Consider the following 18,038-nt stretch of genomic DNA (forward strand, 5'->3'; position numbering starts at 1 on the left):
TGGCCAGGACTGCACTGGGTCTCTGCAGGGGTCCTGTCTCTCCCCCTGGAGGAGGGGGGGTCAGGGCCTGGTCTGCATGTGCAGCCAGGTCCGGACCTTCCGCCTCCAGGCCCTGCAGAGACTCCTCTTTAGTGCAGGTAGTCCGGCATGGGGCACCTTGGCGCACGCCTTCCTCCGCCGCCTCCGAGGGCTCCGATACAACCGGCAGCTCTTCTTTATCCACCCGAGGGGCCTTCCGCGAGACCTCTCAGAGCTGCCAGAATTCTACCAGGACCTCCTCCAGACCTGGAAGCTGTTTTCGGTGACCAGGTCCATTGTGGCCTCCGAGGGAGCAGACCTCCTCGCGGAGCCCCTGCTCCACAATCCAGCCTTGTGCGTACAGGTGGCGGAATCTCCCTCGGTGCGCCGGAGGCTGATCCTGGCAGAAACCACCACGGTTGGAGACCTCCTGGACTACAATGGGGGGACTGGGTGGATCCCCGAGCGCTCGCTCGGCACATGGGGCTCTCCACCCCCCTGAACTCTTCTGCGCCTACTCCAGGAGGTGAAGGCGGCTTTGCCGCGGCCCGCTCTCGACCTCCTACAGAGAGCCCTGTGAGAGGGGATGCCCCGCCCCTCCCTTTCTGCAAAGCCTCCGTCTATTTTTATTGGGCCCCTGTTCCGCGGGCCCCCCCTGGACTCCCAGCCAGCTGCAAAATTTGCAGCCAGTCTGTTTCCGGACCGCACCTAGGGAACAGCTGTACACGCTCGTGCTCCACACTCTGCATCTCCCCACTCTCGTGTCCCGCCCTGATTCCAAGTGGCGGGACTATCTAAGACCTATAGAGGGTGGGGGACCCCGATGGGCCAGTGTGTATTCCACCTTAATTCCACGGCCCATCGGGGACATTAGTTGGCGGCTCCTTCACAGGGCCGTGAGCACGGGCATGTACCTGGCACGGTTCACCCCCATCCCGGAAGCCTGTCCCTCTTGCAGCGTGAGGGAAAACCTGGCTCACGCATATCTCGAATGCGCCAGCTTGCAGCCCCTATTCCGACTCCTCCAGAACCTCTTATTGAGGTTCTGGCTGCACTTCTCTCCTCACCTTTTCCTGTATGCACACCCTATCCGTGGCCCCACAATGTCACGAGACCTCCTCGTCAACCTACTCCTGGCCCTAGCAAAGGTTGCCATCTATAACACCAGGAGTAAGATGTTGGACAAGGGGGTTCTCTGCGACTGTGGGGCCTATTTCCGCTCCTCCCTCGTGTCACGAATTCGGGCAGAGTTCCTCTGGCGGCGTCCACTGGCTCCATCGACAGCTTGGAGGAGCAGTGGGCGCTGTCCGGGGTTCTCTGCTCAGTGTCCCCATCCGACTCCCTAGTTATGAACCTTTAGCCCGCACTCCTTGCCCCTTTTGTCATTAGTTGTCCCCAGTAATTAATTGGACATGGGACCAGTCGTCCCTCCCACAAGGCTGGGGGAGGCGCTTTTAGAAAGCACTCTCCTGTGCTTCAAATAGACCAGCGCGAGGCCTGGCGCGGGCACAGGTGGCGGCGCGGGGAGAGCGGCTCCCTGCGTGGCCGGCGGGGCGGGGAGGGGGCTCGGTGCGTGGCCGGCGGGGGCGGGGCGGGGCAGGGAGGGGGCTCGGTGCGTGGCCGGCGGGGGCGGGGCGGGGCAGGGAGGGGGCTCGGTGCGTGGCCGGCGGGGGCGGAGCGGGGCGGGGGCTCGGTGCGTGGCCGGCGGGGGCGGGGCGGGGCAGGGAGGGGGCTCGGTGCGTGGCCGGCGGGGGCGGGGCGGGGCGGGGAGGGGGGCTCGGTGCGTGGCCGGCGGGGCGGGGCGGGGCAGCCCTCAGCGAAGCCTTAGCCACGAAGCGCGCGCCGGGCTCGGGCAGCGCTTTCCGCAGAGACCTGGGGGGGGCTCCCGGCTCTCTAGGTCCCGCCTCGTGCGGCGGTTGGGGCGGCAGTTGGCGGCCCCGCGCCAGCCCCACGTGCCTTTCGCGCGCTGCCCCGGCACGCGCCTGCGTCCAGTCCGAGCGAGAGCGCCACGCGCTTCCTCTCGGAGCGGGGGCGGGGCCCGCACGCGCCGCCTGACATGGGGGCGGGGCCTCAGGCCGTCCGGGAGCCAATCGCGCTCGGGCGGGGCGGGAGGAACGGCCAGCCCGCGTCACGTGACCGCCCGTTCGCGGCGCCGGCCCCCCGCGCTCCCGGCTCCGCGCCATGCGGCCGCTCGGCGGCTTCCTGCTGCTGCTGGGCGCCGCCTCCTGCGGCCTCTACCTGCTGTCGGCGCGGCTCGGGGACGCCAGGTGGGTGGGGCGGGGCTGCGGGCACCGGGCGGGCAGCGCCTGCGAGAGGCGGCGGGGCCCGGCCCGAGCTAAGTTTAGCCCCGGCGAGCCAGCGAAATCGGATCGGGGCTGGGGGCGGGGGCTGGGGCTGTGGCGGTGCAGAGATGCCCCCGCAGCAGGGAGCGCCCCGCCCGCGAGCAGGCTGCCCCGGGCCGCTGGGGGTACGTCTGGGCTAGGTCCAGACTGGCCTGAATTTCCGCAAATGCCTTTAACGGGAAAGTTTTTCCGTTAAAAGCATTTGCAGAACAGAGCGCCTAGCTGGGCACGGACGCTTTTGCACCAAAGCACTTTTTGCAGAAAAGCGTCCGTGCCGATCTAGAGATGGTTTTGCGCAAGAAAGCCCCGATCGCCATTTTCACCAGCGGGGCTTTTTTGCGGAAAACAGTTTTTAGCTGTCTACACTGGCCCTCTTGCGCAAAAACATTTCCAGGAAAGGGCTTTTGCCCGAACGGGAACGTCAAAGCATTTGTGCAAGCAGCACTGATTTCGGACAGTAGAACGTCAGTGCTTTTGCGCAAAATCAAATGGCCAGTGTAGACAGCTGGCAAGTTTTTGCCCAAAAGCAGCTGCTTTTGCGGAAAAACTTGCCAGTCTAGACGCAGCCCTGCAGTAGGAATTTTTCCATCAATATGAGACCATCCCATCTCCGATGGTAGTACTCCTTGATTAGGAATTTTTCCATCAGTATTTTACCACCCCATCTCCCAGGGTAGTATGCCTGTCCCTCAGTGTAAGACCACCCCATCTCTGCTAATAGTGTTCTCCCATTCCCAGACGTTTGCAGTGGCAGCAGCAGTGGCATAACTATGCCACTCAAGGGTTGGGGGGGGGGGGGGGTGGCGGCGTAACACTTGTTGAAAACTTAGCTCTGTCAACCTTTGAAGTGTAGAGTGTGCCTAGTCCTTAGAGCAGCACTGTAGAAAGATAACACCTTGCTCCTGAAATAGCAGCCCTCAGTGTCGCCTTCCCAAGAGACCCAGCAAAAGGAGCTGGGTGTAATGGCCCCTGAAAGGCAGCCTATTGGGGCCTGATGAGGCCTAAGAAGAGTGTATTCCGAAGCAGAGAACCGTCGAAGAGAACATCCCACTCGAGGCACCTCTGTTGCACAAAAGGGTCTTCTGCTTCTCAGCACTGAGACACTAGGGTCCTGGGAAGTGACCACTCGAGGCAGGTTCAAGGCCATGGAACTGTTAATCAAACTTCCTTTTTTCACAGCAAGCACATCCAAGCCTAAACCTGTGCCAGCCATTTCTAGTTGGGTTCCTTTCGATTTTAACCTCGCCTAACAGTTGTTGTTCAAAGGTTTGGACAGCTTTGAGCCTGTCGCTGCCCCAACACCAGGTATTACCACCCAGAAAACAAGCCAAAGCCAAGCAATAGTTACCCTGTCCGCAGGGACCAGCTCTCATTGCATCATGTACCTGTGGATTGTAACATACCATTTGCGGTGTGTTACCTCAGTTTGCTCTCAAGGCCCCTGTGCTCTGGGGGAGAACCTCAGCTGGTGCACATTGTCATAGCTCCAACAGGGCAATAGAATCATACCCACTGAGGATCTGACCCGGTTGCAGGCCTGCCTCTGCCTTGCTGTCAGGGCAAGACCAGCTGGCTTATTAGCTTAATGTTATTTTAACAATAAGGCAAATTTTGATCACTCTAATATTTTTATCTCTCTTTTCCCTAGCCTGGGTCTGCTTGTCTTTATATTACCCACCTTTCGGGGCTGCGATTGTGCCCTCTTTTCTGTTTGGAAAGCATTTAGCTTTGGCTGTTACTGAAACCAAAAAATGTGGTGTGAAGAGATCTCTGACTGTCCAAGTGCAGAACTCTACTGTGCAGCACGGAAAGTAAAGCCCTTTAATGATGGGGTAGAACTAGAGATGAGTAGTGGCGTGTCTGCATCTGTAGCTGCAAAAAAGAGCCGTGGATATCCACATCTGCAGTTACCCACGAGTATCTGCAGATTAGCAGGGTACCAAGTGCAAAATTTGTATCAGCATCTGGATTCACAAAAATGAGCCGCAGATTTCCACATCCACGTCTGCAGATAGCTGTGGATTTTCAGGACTCTGGAGATGACTCCCCTCTGGAATCGGAGTGCCAACAGATGGCCCCAGGCACATGGTGAAATCTTTCAGGCTGCTGTCTGGTTCTATAGAAAGGATGTGCTGATATTTAAATGAGCTGTGTAGGCCCAGTTCTTTTTAGCTCTTTGGGGAGAAGAGAAGTAAACGAGTGCTTGGAGCAAAGACGAAAAAGTGGGACAGTTAAATGGGCTCCTTGATTTTTCTCTGAGTAAATTAACGCGCAGTTAGCTCGGAGGTGGGATTCAGGCCATGTCGTCTAAGAACAGGTCTCCCTCTGTTAAACTCCTTTTATCTTTCTCTGTAACAGAGTTTCTCCAGGTTTGAACAGACCTGGTAACTGAGTAGGTTTTGTATATCTTGTTCCTGTATGAGCTTGGTTGATAGCAGTGATTGTAGATGTACTGTCTCTTTACCTGCCTTGCATTCTATGGGTGTTTCCTTGTAGATAATAGTGGATGTGTCGCCCTATTGGCTTTCACCCAGTCAGGTCAGATGCCAGTCCAGAGAGTAGATTGTGCAACATGGTGATCCCAACAACCCTTGGACTGGAATGGGTGTGGCTGTCGTACCTTCCAGCCTGAGACAATTCAGTGTGAACTCTCCAGAAGCTCATAGAGTAACAACTGTTTCCTAACAATCATAGAATCATAGAATAATAGGACTGGAAGGGACCTCGAGAGGTCATCAAGTCCAGCCCCCCGCCCTCAAGGCAGGATCAAGCTCCGTCTACACCATCCCTGACAGATGTCTATCTAACCTGTTCTTAAATATCTCCAGAGAGGGAGATTCCACCACCTCCCTTGGCAATTTATTCCAATATTTGACCACCCTGACAGTTAGGAATTTTTTCCTAATGTCCAATCTAAACCTCCCCTGCTGCACTTTAAGCCCATTACTCCTTGTCCTGTCCTCAGAAACTAAGAGGAACAAATTTTCGCCTTCCTCCTTGTGACACCCTTTTAGATATTTGAAAACCGCTATCATGTCCCCCCTTAATCTTCTTTTTTCCAAACTAAACAAGCCCAGTTCATGAAGCCTGGCTTCATAGGTCATGTTCTCTACACCTTTAATCATTCTTGTCGCTCTTCTCTGTACCCTTTCCAATTTCTCCACATCTTTCTTGAAATGTGGCGCCCAGAACTGGACACAGTACTCCAGCTGAGGCCTAACTAGTGCAGAGTAGAGCGGCAGAATGACTTCACGAGTTTTGCTTACAACACACCTGTTGATACAACCTAGAATCATATTTGCTTTTTTTGCAACAGCATCACACTGTTGACTCATATTCAACTTGTGGTCCACTATGACCCCTAGATCCCTTTCTGCCATGCTCCTTCCTAGACAGTCGCTTCCCATCTTGTATGTATGGAACTGATTGTTCCTTCCTAAGTGGAGCACTTTGCATTTCTCTTTATTAAACCTCATCCTGTTTACCTCTGACCATTTCTCTAACTTGCTAAGGTCATTTTGAATTATGTCCCTATCCTCCAAAGAAGTTGCAACCCCACCCAGTTTGGTATCATCTGCAAACTTAATAAGAGTACTCTCTATCCCAATATCTACATCATTGATGAAGATATTGAACAGTACGGGTCCCAAAACAGACCCTTGAGGAACTCCACTTGTTATCCCTTTCCAGCAGGATTTAGAACCGTTAACAACAACTCTCTGACTACGGTTATCCAGCCAATTATGCACCCACCTTATCGTGGCCCTATCTAAGTTATATTTGCCTAGTTTATCAACAATGGGGGAGGGACTTGTAATTGCCACTGAGCAAAGACTTTTGCCACCGAGCATCGTTTGCACTCACAAAGATGTTCCTTTGCTCATCGGCATAAACCATCTGATAGGGACTTGGGGGACACCGTGGGGGAAGCAAAGATGAGATTTCAAGTCACTTTCTGAAGCAGTTTGTCCAGTTCATTGTGAGGTTCCTGCTACCTGAGCTTTCTCCACCCATTGCCGGAGGATCGATGTGAACCATGACGACACGCGAGGTGGAAACTGAGGAAGACATACACAGCACCTACCCAACAATGGAAGATAAAAGATCAGCGTACAGTCCTGGTCACACCAGCCTGCTGGTTGAATAATATTCTTCCTCAAGAATGACCAGGTCCAATTGATCTCTGGGGATGAGCCATCAAAGCGCCTAGCAAATTTCACTCTAAATTTTCCATCCAGATGCTGAATAATTTGTATATGCACCAAGGCGCATGCGAATGTGCACCACCAATAGAAACAGAAACCTAGCTGGGCACGCTGCTAATCAGCTGGGCGGCATTCGTATCTCTCCTGATCGGCCGCACAAGCACCCAGCTTACAGGGAACGTTGGTGCCCCAGCCTTAAATCACAGCATGCAGCGATCAGTCCCTGCGAGGGGAAATCTCTCCAGTTGTCACACCTCCAGCCTCAGCACAAACACCACGTCCAGCGTGTAGCCGGCAGTCTGAGCTGGGCCGCAGTGACCGGGGATAGTCAGCACTGCGGTGGCCAAGTAATCCCAGTGCCGGGGGCTCCGGCCCCGCCCCCGCGAGGAATGTCAGTTGCTCGCAAGCCACACAGTGTTTGTGCACTGGCGCCAGGCCCGTCTAGCGCTGCCCCGCACGCTGCGTTTTCAGTCCTGCTCCAGGCTGGATGCAAAAACGGACAGTTCGTTGTTGGTTTGCTGAAGAGCAGGTGGGGAAAACGCTCTCCGGTTCTGGCAGTTTCAGCTTGTTCTATGCAGGCTGCCGGGGTCGGCTGAGCAGCACCGAAGGTCAGGCCTGGGAACACTTGTCCAGCCAAGTGGGGGCTCTGTGTAGATAAAGCAGGAACCTGCTCTGCCGTGTAGCACTGCTATTCATGTTAAGACAAGTCCTAGGTCGGTCCAGAGCCTGCTGGGAGGTTTCCTAGGAAGCCGGGTATTCAAAGGAGAATGTCCCTGAGTCACTAGACAGTGTGCCACAGACTTCTCCGACTTGATGTCACCTAATCTGCCTCGGTTTCCCCATCTGTAAAACGAGGTGCAGCTATTTGGCCTGGGCGGTGACACTGGGCTAGATGGACCTTGTGTTCTTATTTTAGCTGGGTGATTCTCTTCCTTCCCAGGTCCCTCAAGTTCCCGTCGGACCTGGAGGAGCTGCGAGAGCTTGCTGAGTTTCTACAGGATTATAAGCAAGAGCACCAGAACTACGTGCTGCTGCTGTTCTGCGCTGCCTACCTCTACAAGCAGTCCTTCGCCATCCCCGGCTCCAGCTTCCTGGTACGCAGCCCATCGCGCCTGCGCGCTTCCTTGTCCCTCACTGCTCTTGCCGGGGGTCTTCCAGTCCCTGGTCTCTCACGCTGATTGGGAACCCCCATCCTGGCCCGTCCTCTCGCCTCCCGGTTGCCTGGGCTCTGCTCTGTAGGCTTTGTGCCATCCCTGGAGCGTGCCGGGGCTTGAGACATGCCTAGGCCGCCCCTCACCTGGGGACTAGATGGACCAGCCGGCGGCAGATACCAAACTCTGCAGGGGGTGAACCATCCAGGGTTAGTGAGGAGGCTGCTCGTCCCTGCTGTTTTCTATCCCCCCGTGTGTAGCGCCAGGGTCAGAGCCTCGCACAGGGAGCTTGTGCGCTGTTCCTCTAGCTCGACGGCGACCCCCCTCCCCAGACGCCACACGGCCAGGCTTTCCAGACACACGCTCTGGGGTGACTCGTTTTTAGCTGTATTGTAGAGGTAGACAATGAATATTGAGGGGTGAGGTCAGAGTCAGTGTCTGCAGGCTCCCGCCCAACCATTGCCCTTGGTCGGTTGCCAGACTGCTGGGCTGGGCGCTCTCGGGCTGGTTCTTCCTGGCTCCTGCCCCCGGAGAGCTGTATATCGGTTGTATATGCTCCCTCGCTGGTACGTTTCCGCGGCAGCCCAGGTGGCTGTGGGCCTGGGCCGGTCGTCGGCTGATGCTAAGGTGTTGGCTGCACAGTGCAGGCGCTGGGGTAACCCGAGCGTGGTGCCTTGCAAGCCTAGCCTGAGGGAACAAGTGGGTGAATCTCTTCCCTGAGGCAGCAAAGCTCCCGGACTCGAGGACGGGACTGCGGTGCTCAGTCCGGACGCAGCTCTCCTGCCCTGAGCCAGGCAATGTGGCCGCTTGCATTATGGCGGCGCCTCACGGACACAGAGCTCAGTGCTGCCCTGCCCCACGTGTGCCCAGGGCTCATGTGAAGGTATCAGGGCTCCCTCCTGCCTTGGCGTGGTCGACATGCCCCCAGCTCCCAGCCTTGTCTGGATGGGCGCGCCTGCCGCTGGAGCGTTCATACCGAAAGCGCACACCTGGCCTTGGCGCCGCACCCCAGGGGAGAAAAGGGGACGGCTGGGTCCCTATCCTGGCCGCTGTGTGGCCCAGGAAGGTTGGGCTGGCTGTGATGGCGTACCCCTGGCTCGATGCTTTGCTCCAGTCTTAGTCGTAAGGTCTCAGCCCCTGCCTCTGTTCTGCCAGAACATCCTCGCTGGAGCTCTGTTTGGACCATGGACGGGGCTGCTGCTGTGCTCTGCTTTGACGTCGGTGGGTGCCACCTGCTGTTACCTGCTCTCCGCGTCCTTTGGGAAACAGTTCGTGGTCTGCTGGTTTCCTGAGAGAGTGGCCATGCTGCAAAAGAAGGTAAAGAGATCCCTGCTAGCCCCTCTGCTCAGGCCCGGGGACGGCTGACCAGAGCTGAGCCGCAAGCGACCCCGTGGCTGCTCCTTAGTCCAGGCCCTGGATTTGTGGGTCCTTAGTCCTCTGCGTCCTTCTGGCTTTGGTACCCGTCCGCTGGACCCAAACCGTAAGCAGCAGGGTCTGTGCGGGCATGGCCGGGCCTTCTAGCGTCAGCCCAGCTTGCTCTGAAAAGGAATTGGAAGAGCGGCTGGGGGGGTCCATGTTGGTCAGTCACTCTGTGCTGCTTTCCCAACGTCCTAGCAACCTCCCTCCAGGCAGGGCGACTCGCCGGAGCTTGGTAAGTCACTTGGATGCCCAGGCAGAAACGGGCTCGTTCGGCCGTAAGCCTGCTGGACCCGTACAGCCGGCAGGAACCGAATGCCGTGGAAACGGAGCGAGGGAGGGAAGCTCGGTGCTCCCGGGAGTCGGCCCGCAAGCAACGGCTGAATTCTGCAAGTGGGAACTTGGAGTAGACTCAGTTTCCGTATTCCCATTTAAAGATCAATGCCTGACTCCGCCCAGGGACCTCCTGCCCTGGTGCCCGGCCTGCCTGCTGTCCCCCGAGAGGGCCGCCTGTGAGCGGAGCGGGGATGTTTCCTGGGCTGGAAGCTGCTTTACCCCACCCCCGCCTTGGGTCTGCTTAAACGGGGCAAGGCCCGGGGCTGGCTGATATTCGCTTCACGGGAGCGTCGGCCTGGTTGTAACTGCAGGATAACGTGGTGAATGCAGCTTGGAGGCTGAGGGAGGCAGTGGCGCATAGTGGCAGGTGCCTGGTGCAGGAGGGAGGGGCTTGCATTGGCCTCTTCCTTTTTAACCAACCCCCCCCCTCCCCCAGTGCGGGCACTAAGTGCAAAGCCTCCTGTAGGCTCTCTGAGCTGTTAGCGTGGATCGATACCCAAGCACGGCCTGGGGAGCGCTCCAGCCAGGCCTTTTCCTAAGGCCCAAGCGTGCAGGTGCTGCTGCCAGGCAGCGTTGCCTAGTGGGAGTTGTCTCGGGGAAGGAGGGTTAAGTGTTGGCCGGCGCTTGCCCTGCGGGTGTGGATTGCATCTGGCTGATCACACCCTGATTCTGTCCCCCGTGCTGCTGCCCGAGCACAGCAAAAGGCGCGCTCGGGCCGTAAGGAGCTGCTAAGGCCGCGCGCTCATCCTGCCCCTCTGCGCTGTGACTCGGCTGCCGCGTTAGACCCGAGCGGCTGGGAACCGAATGGCTCTGCGGGAAAGCAGGGGAAGGTGCAGCTGCCAGGGGTGGTTCAGCTCCCGTCTCTTTGCCAGCGACCCCCGCTCCACTGGCCCGTCACGCCCCGGGAACTGGCCCAGCCACGGGGTGTCTGGCTCGGGGGAGCGGAGCCACGGCGGGTTCGGTTGGATTCCGGACGGGAGCTTATTGAAATGGCCGGCAGGCGTCCGGGGCAGCGCTGACCTGCTTTTCTGTCCCATGGCAGGTGGAGCAGAACAGGAGCAGCTTGTTTTTCTTCTTGTTGTTTCTGAGACTTTTCCCCATGACCCCCAACTGGTTTCTGAACCTGGCGTCTCCGATCCTGAACATCCCAGTTTCTCAGTTCTTCTTCTCCGTCCTTCTCGGTAAGACGGGGTGACCTCTTCTCGGGGCACCGTGGCTGGTCCTGGGGAGAACTCAGCGCATTGCTAGCAGTGTGTCTGGGTTTGCTGTTGGGGGACGATGGTTCCTAAGGAGCGTGTAGGAGACGGCCTTGCTGCTTGGCTGTCCAACCCGAGCGTTTTATCCCCGGCGGCACAAACCCGTGTCTTAGCCCTGCAGGAGCTCGCTCCTGGCCCAGCCCCATGTGTGCCGGCCTCTCTACCGGCACTGCCCTGTTGGTCGCTGCACAGCCGTGGCTGCGTCAGGCGCTGGGAGTGGAGCCAGGACCCCAGCTGTGTCAGATCAGATGTGGCGCAGCCTGCCCAGAAAGCCTTCCCCAGGGCGGATAGCCTGTCTCCTGCTTCGGGGGGTCAGTCTCCCTCCGTGCTAGCGAAGCAAGCGAGCCCCCGGAGCACTGAGCTGTGCTCTCGCTGGTGGCAGGGGAGAGGTGACCCAGTGTGACCCTGTGCCCTGCGGGTGCCTGGCCAGAGCCGTCGGGAGCGCACACGTGGCAGTAGGAACGGCTGTCCAGTAACTGGCCTCTCCCGCTGACTCTTCCAGGTCTGATCCCCTATAACTTCATCTGTGTGCAGACGGGCGCCATCCTCTCGCAGATCACCTCCCTGGATGCCCTGTGGTCGTGGGGCACCTTGCTGCAGCTGCTGGCCATGGCCGTGGCGGCCTTGCTCCCGGGGACCCTGATTAAGAAATTCAGCCGGACACACCTGAAACTGGACGCAAAGGCCCAGGGCGTTGGCCTGCGCAACGGCAGCAAGAGCACGTGACGGGCGGGGGCGCAGCTGCTCACAGCGTCCGACTGGGCCTTGTGGGGCCAGCAGCTGGTTTAATTGCTGCCTCCCGGGCCAGGCCAGAGCACAGCGACTGTTGAGTCCGGGTGGAGGCGGGCTGGTCTCCTTTCCAGTGGTGCTTGTGCAGACGGGACTGGCCGGGGCGCTGCCAGTGAGCCTAGGAAAAGTGTCGGTGCCAGGCGGAAGCGCCTGCCTGCCGGGCACTAGGAGTCGCCACAGGCCCTGGGGCAAGCGGGTTGGTGCTGGAGCAGAGCGCGGGGGAGCTGGGCTCGTGCTGGTGGGCGGCGCTTGAGCCTCGTGCTGGGCTGCGTATCCCTGCTCCCGGCGCCGGGCGCTGTGCAGCGGGGCTGTCAATGCTGCAGGCGTCACTGCCAGTGACGGCGCCTGGGGGCTTAGCAGGGAGGCTCCATACCCAGGCTGGAGCCCAGGCCAGACTTGTCTTTGCTGGCCCGTCCCTTCCTTCTGGCTCAGGGCGCTTCTAGGCAACACTGCTGCCCAGCCCGGCCGCTTTCCTGCCACTGCTCCTTGCTCCTCTGGCGCCTTTCCCTCCTTAGCACGTCCCGGGCTGTGCTCTTCCGTGTCCCTGAGGCTGGGAATGGCGGCCCCTCCTATCCCGGGCAGCCCACTGCCTCTCGGCCCTCGCAGCCTTGCTCCATAAATCCCCCGTGTTCAGCAGCAGGTCCCAAACCTGCCGCTTCCATAATGCGACTGCACCCGGGAAGAGCCTGCCTGAGAGCGGCAGAGCCCGCCTCCGGGTTCACTGGCGCGTGGTTCCTAATTGCACGAATCCTCCGCTAAACCTGGTCACGTCTCAGCCCTGGGGCTTTTACCTGCCTGTTTCTGAACAGAGGAATCCGGGCAGCAGCATTCCCAGGGAACCTCTCTCTGTCTCGTCCCAAGCCACGCGTCTGGGGCAGCAGCAGATCTGTGTCCGTGTTTAGCCTTTCGGGGCCTGCCTCGTCCTGACAGGGCTTCAAACCAAGGCCTGGACTTCCCTGCAGGGAAATCTCCAGAGCATAAACTCGCCTCTTGTGGCCTTTGCTCAGTACCCTGACTGCCCTTGACGCCTCCTGGGATAGCGCCTGGCACAGGGGACATGCTACACCCTACCGGGCAGTCTCTATCCCGCTCTAAAACCTTGTCCAGAGCCACCAAGCTGGCTGGCGTTCCCTCCGGCCTGCGGGATTCCGAGTTCACGGCCATCAGGCTGGCCTCTTGAAGTCGGCGGGAGCCGCTCGTGTAGCGCCAGTGCCTACAGTGTAAACAGGGAGGTTAAGACAGTCAGTTAAACGCTAGCGGGTAACCATTTTCACTTAGGGCCTGCCAGGGCCGTGGGGTCCCACTGCCCAGCCCACCAGCCCCTCTGTGGCTGGGGCTGCTTTAGGCGGCTGCCAGCAGAGTTCACCGGCAGGGGCTGGTTAACCAGTAAGCCTCGTGCTTCCTGGTTAGCCGCTTAACACCCCTAATAAAGAGCATGCCCCAGAAGGAGTATTTGGGCCAAAACATCTCAGGCCAGACCCACCGAGGCAGGTAGGCAACTCACAGCTGCTTTAGGTGCCAGAGTCCAGCACTCTGATCCTCTAACCCTCCCCCCGCTTACCCTGGCTAACTCACACCAGCGCCCAGCTGGAGCCTCAGACCAAGTTCCCTCACTTGCCTCCTAGGAACAGCCAGACAGGGTGAGACCAGCTGCCCACTTCCCCCAGCGGCCTGTCGTTGGACAGTGGCCATGCCAGGTGCCCCAGAGGGAGCGGACAGAGCAGTTATTGAGCGATTCATCCCAGCATCGGATCCCAGTACTGCAGTCCAAGGCTAGCCACACCCAGAGCCTGGAATTGCATCCCTGGCCAGCTGGGCCAATAGCCATTGATGGGCCGGCCCTCCACAAGCTTGCCTAAGGCTTTTGGGACCCAGTTACACTTTTGGCCTTAACATCCCTTGGCAAGGAGTTCCACAGATGGATTGTGAAGTGCTTCCTTTTGTTTTAAACCTGCTGCCTGTTAATTTCATCAGGTGCCCCCAGGTTCTCATTACATGAAGGGGCAAATACCACACTTTCTTCACTGCATTTGTGATTTTTATCAACCTTTGCCCTAGTCCCCACCTTATCCCCCACTTTTCTAAGCTGAACAGTCCAAGTCTTTTCAGTCTCTCCTTTCATGGAAACCGTTCCTACTCCCTGTCATTGCTGTTGCCCTTTTCTGTACCTTTTCCAGTTCTGATTCCTCTTTCGAGAGGGCACAGCCAGACCTGCTGGCAGGATTCAAGGTGTCCGTGCCGCACAGATTTATCAGGCGACAGGATATTGACGCTCTGATTTTCTATCCCTTTACGAATGTCCTGTTTATTTTTCATACTCCTGCTGTGGCCCGTTGAGCAGATGTTTTCAGAGAATTATCCTGCTTGGCTCCAGGATCGTTCTGGAGCAAGAACAGGCCAGTTAGATGGCATCATTTTGTGGCGGTAGGTGGGATTGTATTTTCCAACGTTTATTACTTTGCATTTATCAACACTGGATTTCATCTGCCGTTTTCACAGCTGTCCTTAGAATTTATGGGGCCCTATGCAACCCCCTGCAAGTAATTTTTTCCTACCCCCAGCCAGGTGCCTCACACACTTTTCCCATCCGCTCCCCATGGCACTTACCTGGGGAGTCCAGCAAGGAGAGGGTTAAATGCCTGGCTGCTCTCAGGTGTCCTGGGGGTGTCTTACGCAGCCTAGTATTCTGCCTATGCATGGGGCAGCCCTGGCCATTTTGATGCCCAGTCACACAGTTTGAGAGCTCTCGGTGACTCTTCGGAGTCTTCTTTGGACTTAACCATCTTGAATAATTTCATATCTAGACCCTTTCCCACCTCACTGCCTTCCTCTTTTTCCAGATCACTTGTGAACCCTGAACAGCCCTGGTCTCCCAGGCTTCTGGGGGACAGCGATTTACCTCTCTCCTCTGTGTAAAGGGACTATTTCTTCTTACTGTTTGTTTCCTACCTTATCCAGTTACTGATCCACGAGACACCTTCCCACGACAGCTCACTTGGCTTAAAAGCCTTTGGAGAGGGACCTTGTCCAAGGCCTGGAAATCCCAGTACACCATGGCTACTGGAACAGCTCTGTCCACCTGCATGGAGATCCCTTCAGAGCTGCATGGAGATCCCCTGTTAGTTTTCTGGCTTTTGCTAGTTGCTCTTCAAATTCTTTTTGGCCGGCCTTAGCCCTGTTTCTACTTGACTTTCCAGAGTCCTTTTTATTTTCCTCAGTAGGAGACTTCCAGTTTTTAAGATACACCTTTTGTCTCTGACCATCTCTCTTAGGCTGTTCAGCTGTCGCAATACCTGTTTGGTCACTGTTGGTTTTTAAGCCTCTATTATGGTTTTTTAAAGTATCCAGACAGTTCACAGGCATTTGATGAATTAGTTTAACGTGGGTCTGGTCTCCACGCTACAGTTAGGGTGAGGCAAGGCAGTTGGAAGTGTCTGTGTCAATTTCACTCCTGCTGACCAAACTGCTCCACTACGCTGATTGAACACCACCTGCCCGAGTGGCGCAGTCACTGGTGACAGCGCGCCAGTGTTGACAGTGTTACTTACATCAGCTGTTGCTGGCCTCCAGGTGATGTTCTACCAGGCTCTACACTGACCACTGCGGTGTGCGTGCAGCTGTCCAAGGCCTGGTGGAAAGGAAGCTGCCCCTCCCCTTCAGTTTCTTTATATTGTTTAGTTTTACTTGGAGCTGTTGCTGTGGGACCTTCAGGGTCTCCCCCTCCTCTCACCTAAGCCAGATACGGGGCAGTGGCTGTGGCAGGAGTTCCCACAAACCTGTGCTGTGTTGGAGAATGCGGCTAGGCCCTGGAGGGTAGCCCTTGCAGACAGCAGGAGGGGACAGGCCTAGGGAAAGGAGAGATGCACTAGCACCTAGTGGGGCTTCTCAGGTAGCAAAGATGCTGCTGACTTAGGAACCTGCGGATCTGAGACACCCACGGCAAATCCATTGTCAGAACCTCCCCAGTTGCTGGACCACGAGCAAGAGCGGCACGGCCCCGCCCATTCCCCCGGATGGGGGCATTGAAAGGCTCCCAGAGCTGCCGGTGCGCTGACTTGTGAGAGCCACGGCTGGCGAACGGACCCGTGACCCACAAGTGACTGTCCTTTCCCCTTTGTTTCCTGAATTCCTTACGTGCAAAATGTTGGATTTGCCTGGTTCCCAGCACAGAATAAAACCCCCACTTTGGAACAGAATCCATTTGTACTGGTTCACCACAGATGCTGACTGACTGTGGCCCGTTTCCTGCCCCAGGCCAGCATGCAGACACCCCCACAGGCGCTGGGACCGTGTTCTGTTTCCTACACCCAGCAATCACAGGAGTCACGCTGGGCTGGAAAAGAGCCAAGTCCAGGCTGAGCGCCCTGCAGCAACATGCACCACCCTGGCTCCCTATTAAAATGCCCTTTTGCCGTCTCCCTGAGCCATCAAGCTGCACTTTGAGCCCCTACAGCCCTTTTCTCGGGCTGGCCCTATTGCCCAGCGGCACAGTCGTGCACGGCAGGCAGGGACTCGTGGCACTGCACACGTGCCTGGCAGCTGCCCTTAATGCTGGGTTTCTGGCTTCAAAGCAACTGAGGCGGCGCAGTCTGGCGTGGCTGGGTTCTTAGCCAACCGTGCAGGTCGTGCTGTGATGTCCCTGCCCAGGAGGGCTGGGGTGAGTCCAGCCAGAAGTTCTGCAGCTGATGCTCATCATCCCAAACCTGCATTGCAAGGCGACGCCACCACTCACTGGTGGTTTCTTGAGCCCCAAAACTGGGGCTCCTCCAGCTGCTCTGGGAACACCGACACAACCTGGAATTTTCTTTCTGCGCCCCCCGGACTCCTAGCCTCCAAGGAAGGCTGTTCCCCACAGAGGCTAATGTAACCTAGGCCGGCAATGTGGTCACGTAGGCATGGCCTAGAGCAGTGGTCTCCCACCTTTCTAAGTGCAATGTAAGATCTACCTCAAACCCGAATACCCTTGCCTCTTCATGCTCCTTCTCCAAGGCCTTGCCCCTGCACTCTGTCCTCTCTTCCTCCCACCCTTTCACCAGGCAGGGGCAGAGGGTAGGGGCACAGGCTCTGGTCTTGGGCTAAGGATTTGGAGTGCACGGAGGCTCTGAGCTGAGTCTGGGGCAGAGAATTGGTGTGGGGGGGGTAGGGTCTCTAAAGGAGTTTAGTTCCATGGGGCTCAAGGCGAGGACAGGGCCTTTGGGTGCAGGTGGGGTTCATGACTGGGGCAGGGGCTCAGAGCTGTCTCCAGCTGGACACTGCTTACCTTGGGTGGGGGTGCAGTGGGGCTAAGGCAGGCTCCCCCCTGCCCTGGCCCCATCCTGCTCTCAAAAGCTGCCAGCAAACTCCCCCATCCCAAGCCCTGTTGTGCTGCACCTCCCCCACCCTTCCCCCTCCCCCGTTCTGTGGAGATAGAATACAGGGTAGAAGAGGGGACACCCTGACATCAGCACCCCTCCTCTCCCTTCCCTGCTCTGTGCTGCAAGCAGGAGGCTCCCAGCGGAACGGGGAGCTCCAAGGCAAAGGGCAGGAGATGTGCAGCAGTGTGGGGGGGAGGGGCAGCTGAAGTGCTGCGCTTTGTAGCCCGTGGCCAAACCAGTGACGATCCCGTCAGAGGCTCCAAGATCGACCAGTAGATCCCGATCGACTGGTGGGTGACCACTGGCCTAGAGTCTTCATTGTTGTGCAGCTCCCCTTTGTGAGGTTCCATGCCACCGCGGGGGCCTAATTTGGTATCCCCGTCCCCCAAGAAGGTGGTGAGTAGTTACATCATGGCGCTGCCAGCCAGCAGCTCAGCTGTACGTACTCACCTCTTGGCCCAGAGCCCATGTTCCTCTTGAGTATCGCTTGGGCGACTCCTCTCCCCGGCGGGTGCCAGGACTCACAGCTCGGCAAAGCAGTCGCGCAGGAGGCAGGCTCAGAGGCCTGCCTAAAGTCTAGCCACTGGTGCACCCGCCCCTGCAGAAGGGGGTCGAGCTGCCTGGGCTGTGGCTGACCCAGGTTCAGTTCCTTCCTCTGCCAGAGCGGAGCAGGGTCAGGAACCCAGCCAAGTGCCCAACCCACGGAGCTGTGGAGCGTCTGGGGAACGTGTCTCCTCATCATGCTGCTGCGCGTTGCCTAACATGCTGCAGTGGGCATGGGCCCAGGCAAGAGAAAGCGACTCAAGCCAGAGGTCAGGGCAGTGCCTGGGAGGAGACTGAATCCTAACGCCAAATGTACGGGGTTCGAACTCCATCTCCCAGGCCAAGGGGGACGTGGCGCCTCCGTCTCCCATGAACGCTAGACCCCTCTCCCCAGCTAGCGGCAGAAGAGGCAATGGGACCACTAGCACCTTCCCTTTTTCAGGGGGAGGGAGGAGGTAAAGCTCTGCCCCAGCTCAGGTCACAGAGAATCCCGCGTCAGGAGAGACGCCTCCCTCCAGCCCAACGTTGGAGCCCAGCTCGCGGGAGCGCAAGGCTGAGACTCTCGCTGCTCTTGGGCCTCACCTGCTGGCTGGTTCGGCGGCTCAGCAGGCGGCTCCGCACAGCCCCA

The 18,038-nt window shown here is 57.9% G+C and overlaps 1 protein-coding gene across 1 annotated transcript; it reads left to right on the forward strand.

Annotated features, from left to right (window-relative positions):
- The first annotated feature begins 2,128 nt into the window (after nt 1-2,128).
- On the forward strand, nt 2,129-15,709 carry TMEM41A (transmembrane protein 41A). The gene is made up of 5 exons (XM_075937356.1): nt 2,129-2,285; nt 7,506-7,659; nt 8,872-9,033; nt 10,511-10,649; nt 11,227-15,709. The coding sequence occupies exons 1-5, from the start codon at nt 2,200-2,202 to the stop codon at nt 11,448-11,450; spliced, it is 765 nt and encodes a 254-aa protein (XP_075793471.1). The 5' UTR covers nt 2,129-2,199; the 3' UTR covers nt 11,451-15,709.
- The last annotated feature ends 2,329 nt before the right edge of the window (nt 15,710-18,038 follow it).

The sequence above is a fragment of the Pelodiscus sinensis genome, chromosome 10 (genome assembly GCF_049634645.1).
Source record: "Pelodiscus sinensis isolate JC-2024 chromosome 10, ASM4963464v1, whole genome shotgun sequence".
Classification (NCBI taxonomy): domain Eukaryota; kingdom Metazoa; phylum Chordata; order Testudines; family Trionychidae; genus Pelodiscus; species Pelodiscus sinensis.

Bases quoted from the DNA above. Each gene is read 5' to 3' on its own strand.
- TMEM41A (XM_075937356.1), top strand. From the start codon at position 2,200: ATGCGGCCGCTCGGCGGCTTCCTGCTGCTGCTGGGCGCCGCCTCCTGC. The intron at 2,286-7,505 runs GTGGGTGGGGCG...CTTCCTTCCCAG, and splicing joins GCGCGGCTCGGGGACGCCAG to GTCCCTCAAGTTCCCGTCGG. The intron at 7,660-8,871 runs GTACGCAGCCCA...CTGTTCTGCCAG, and splicing joins TCCCCGGCTCCAGCTTCCTG to AACATCCTCGCTGGAGCTCT.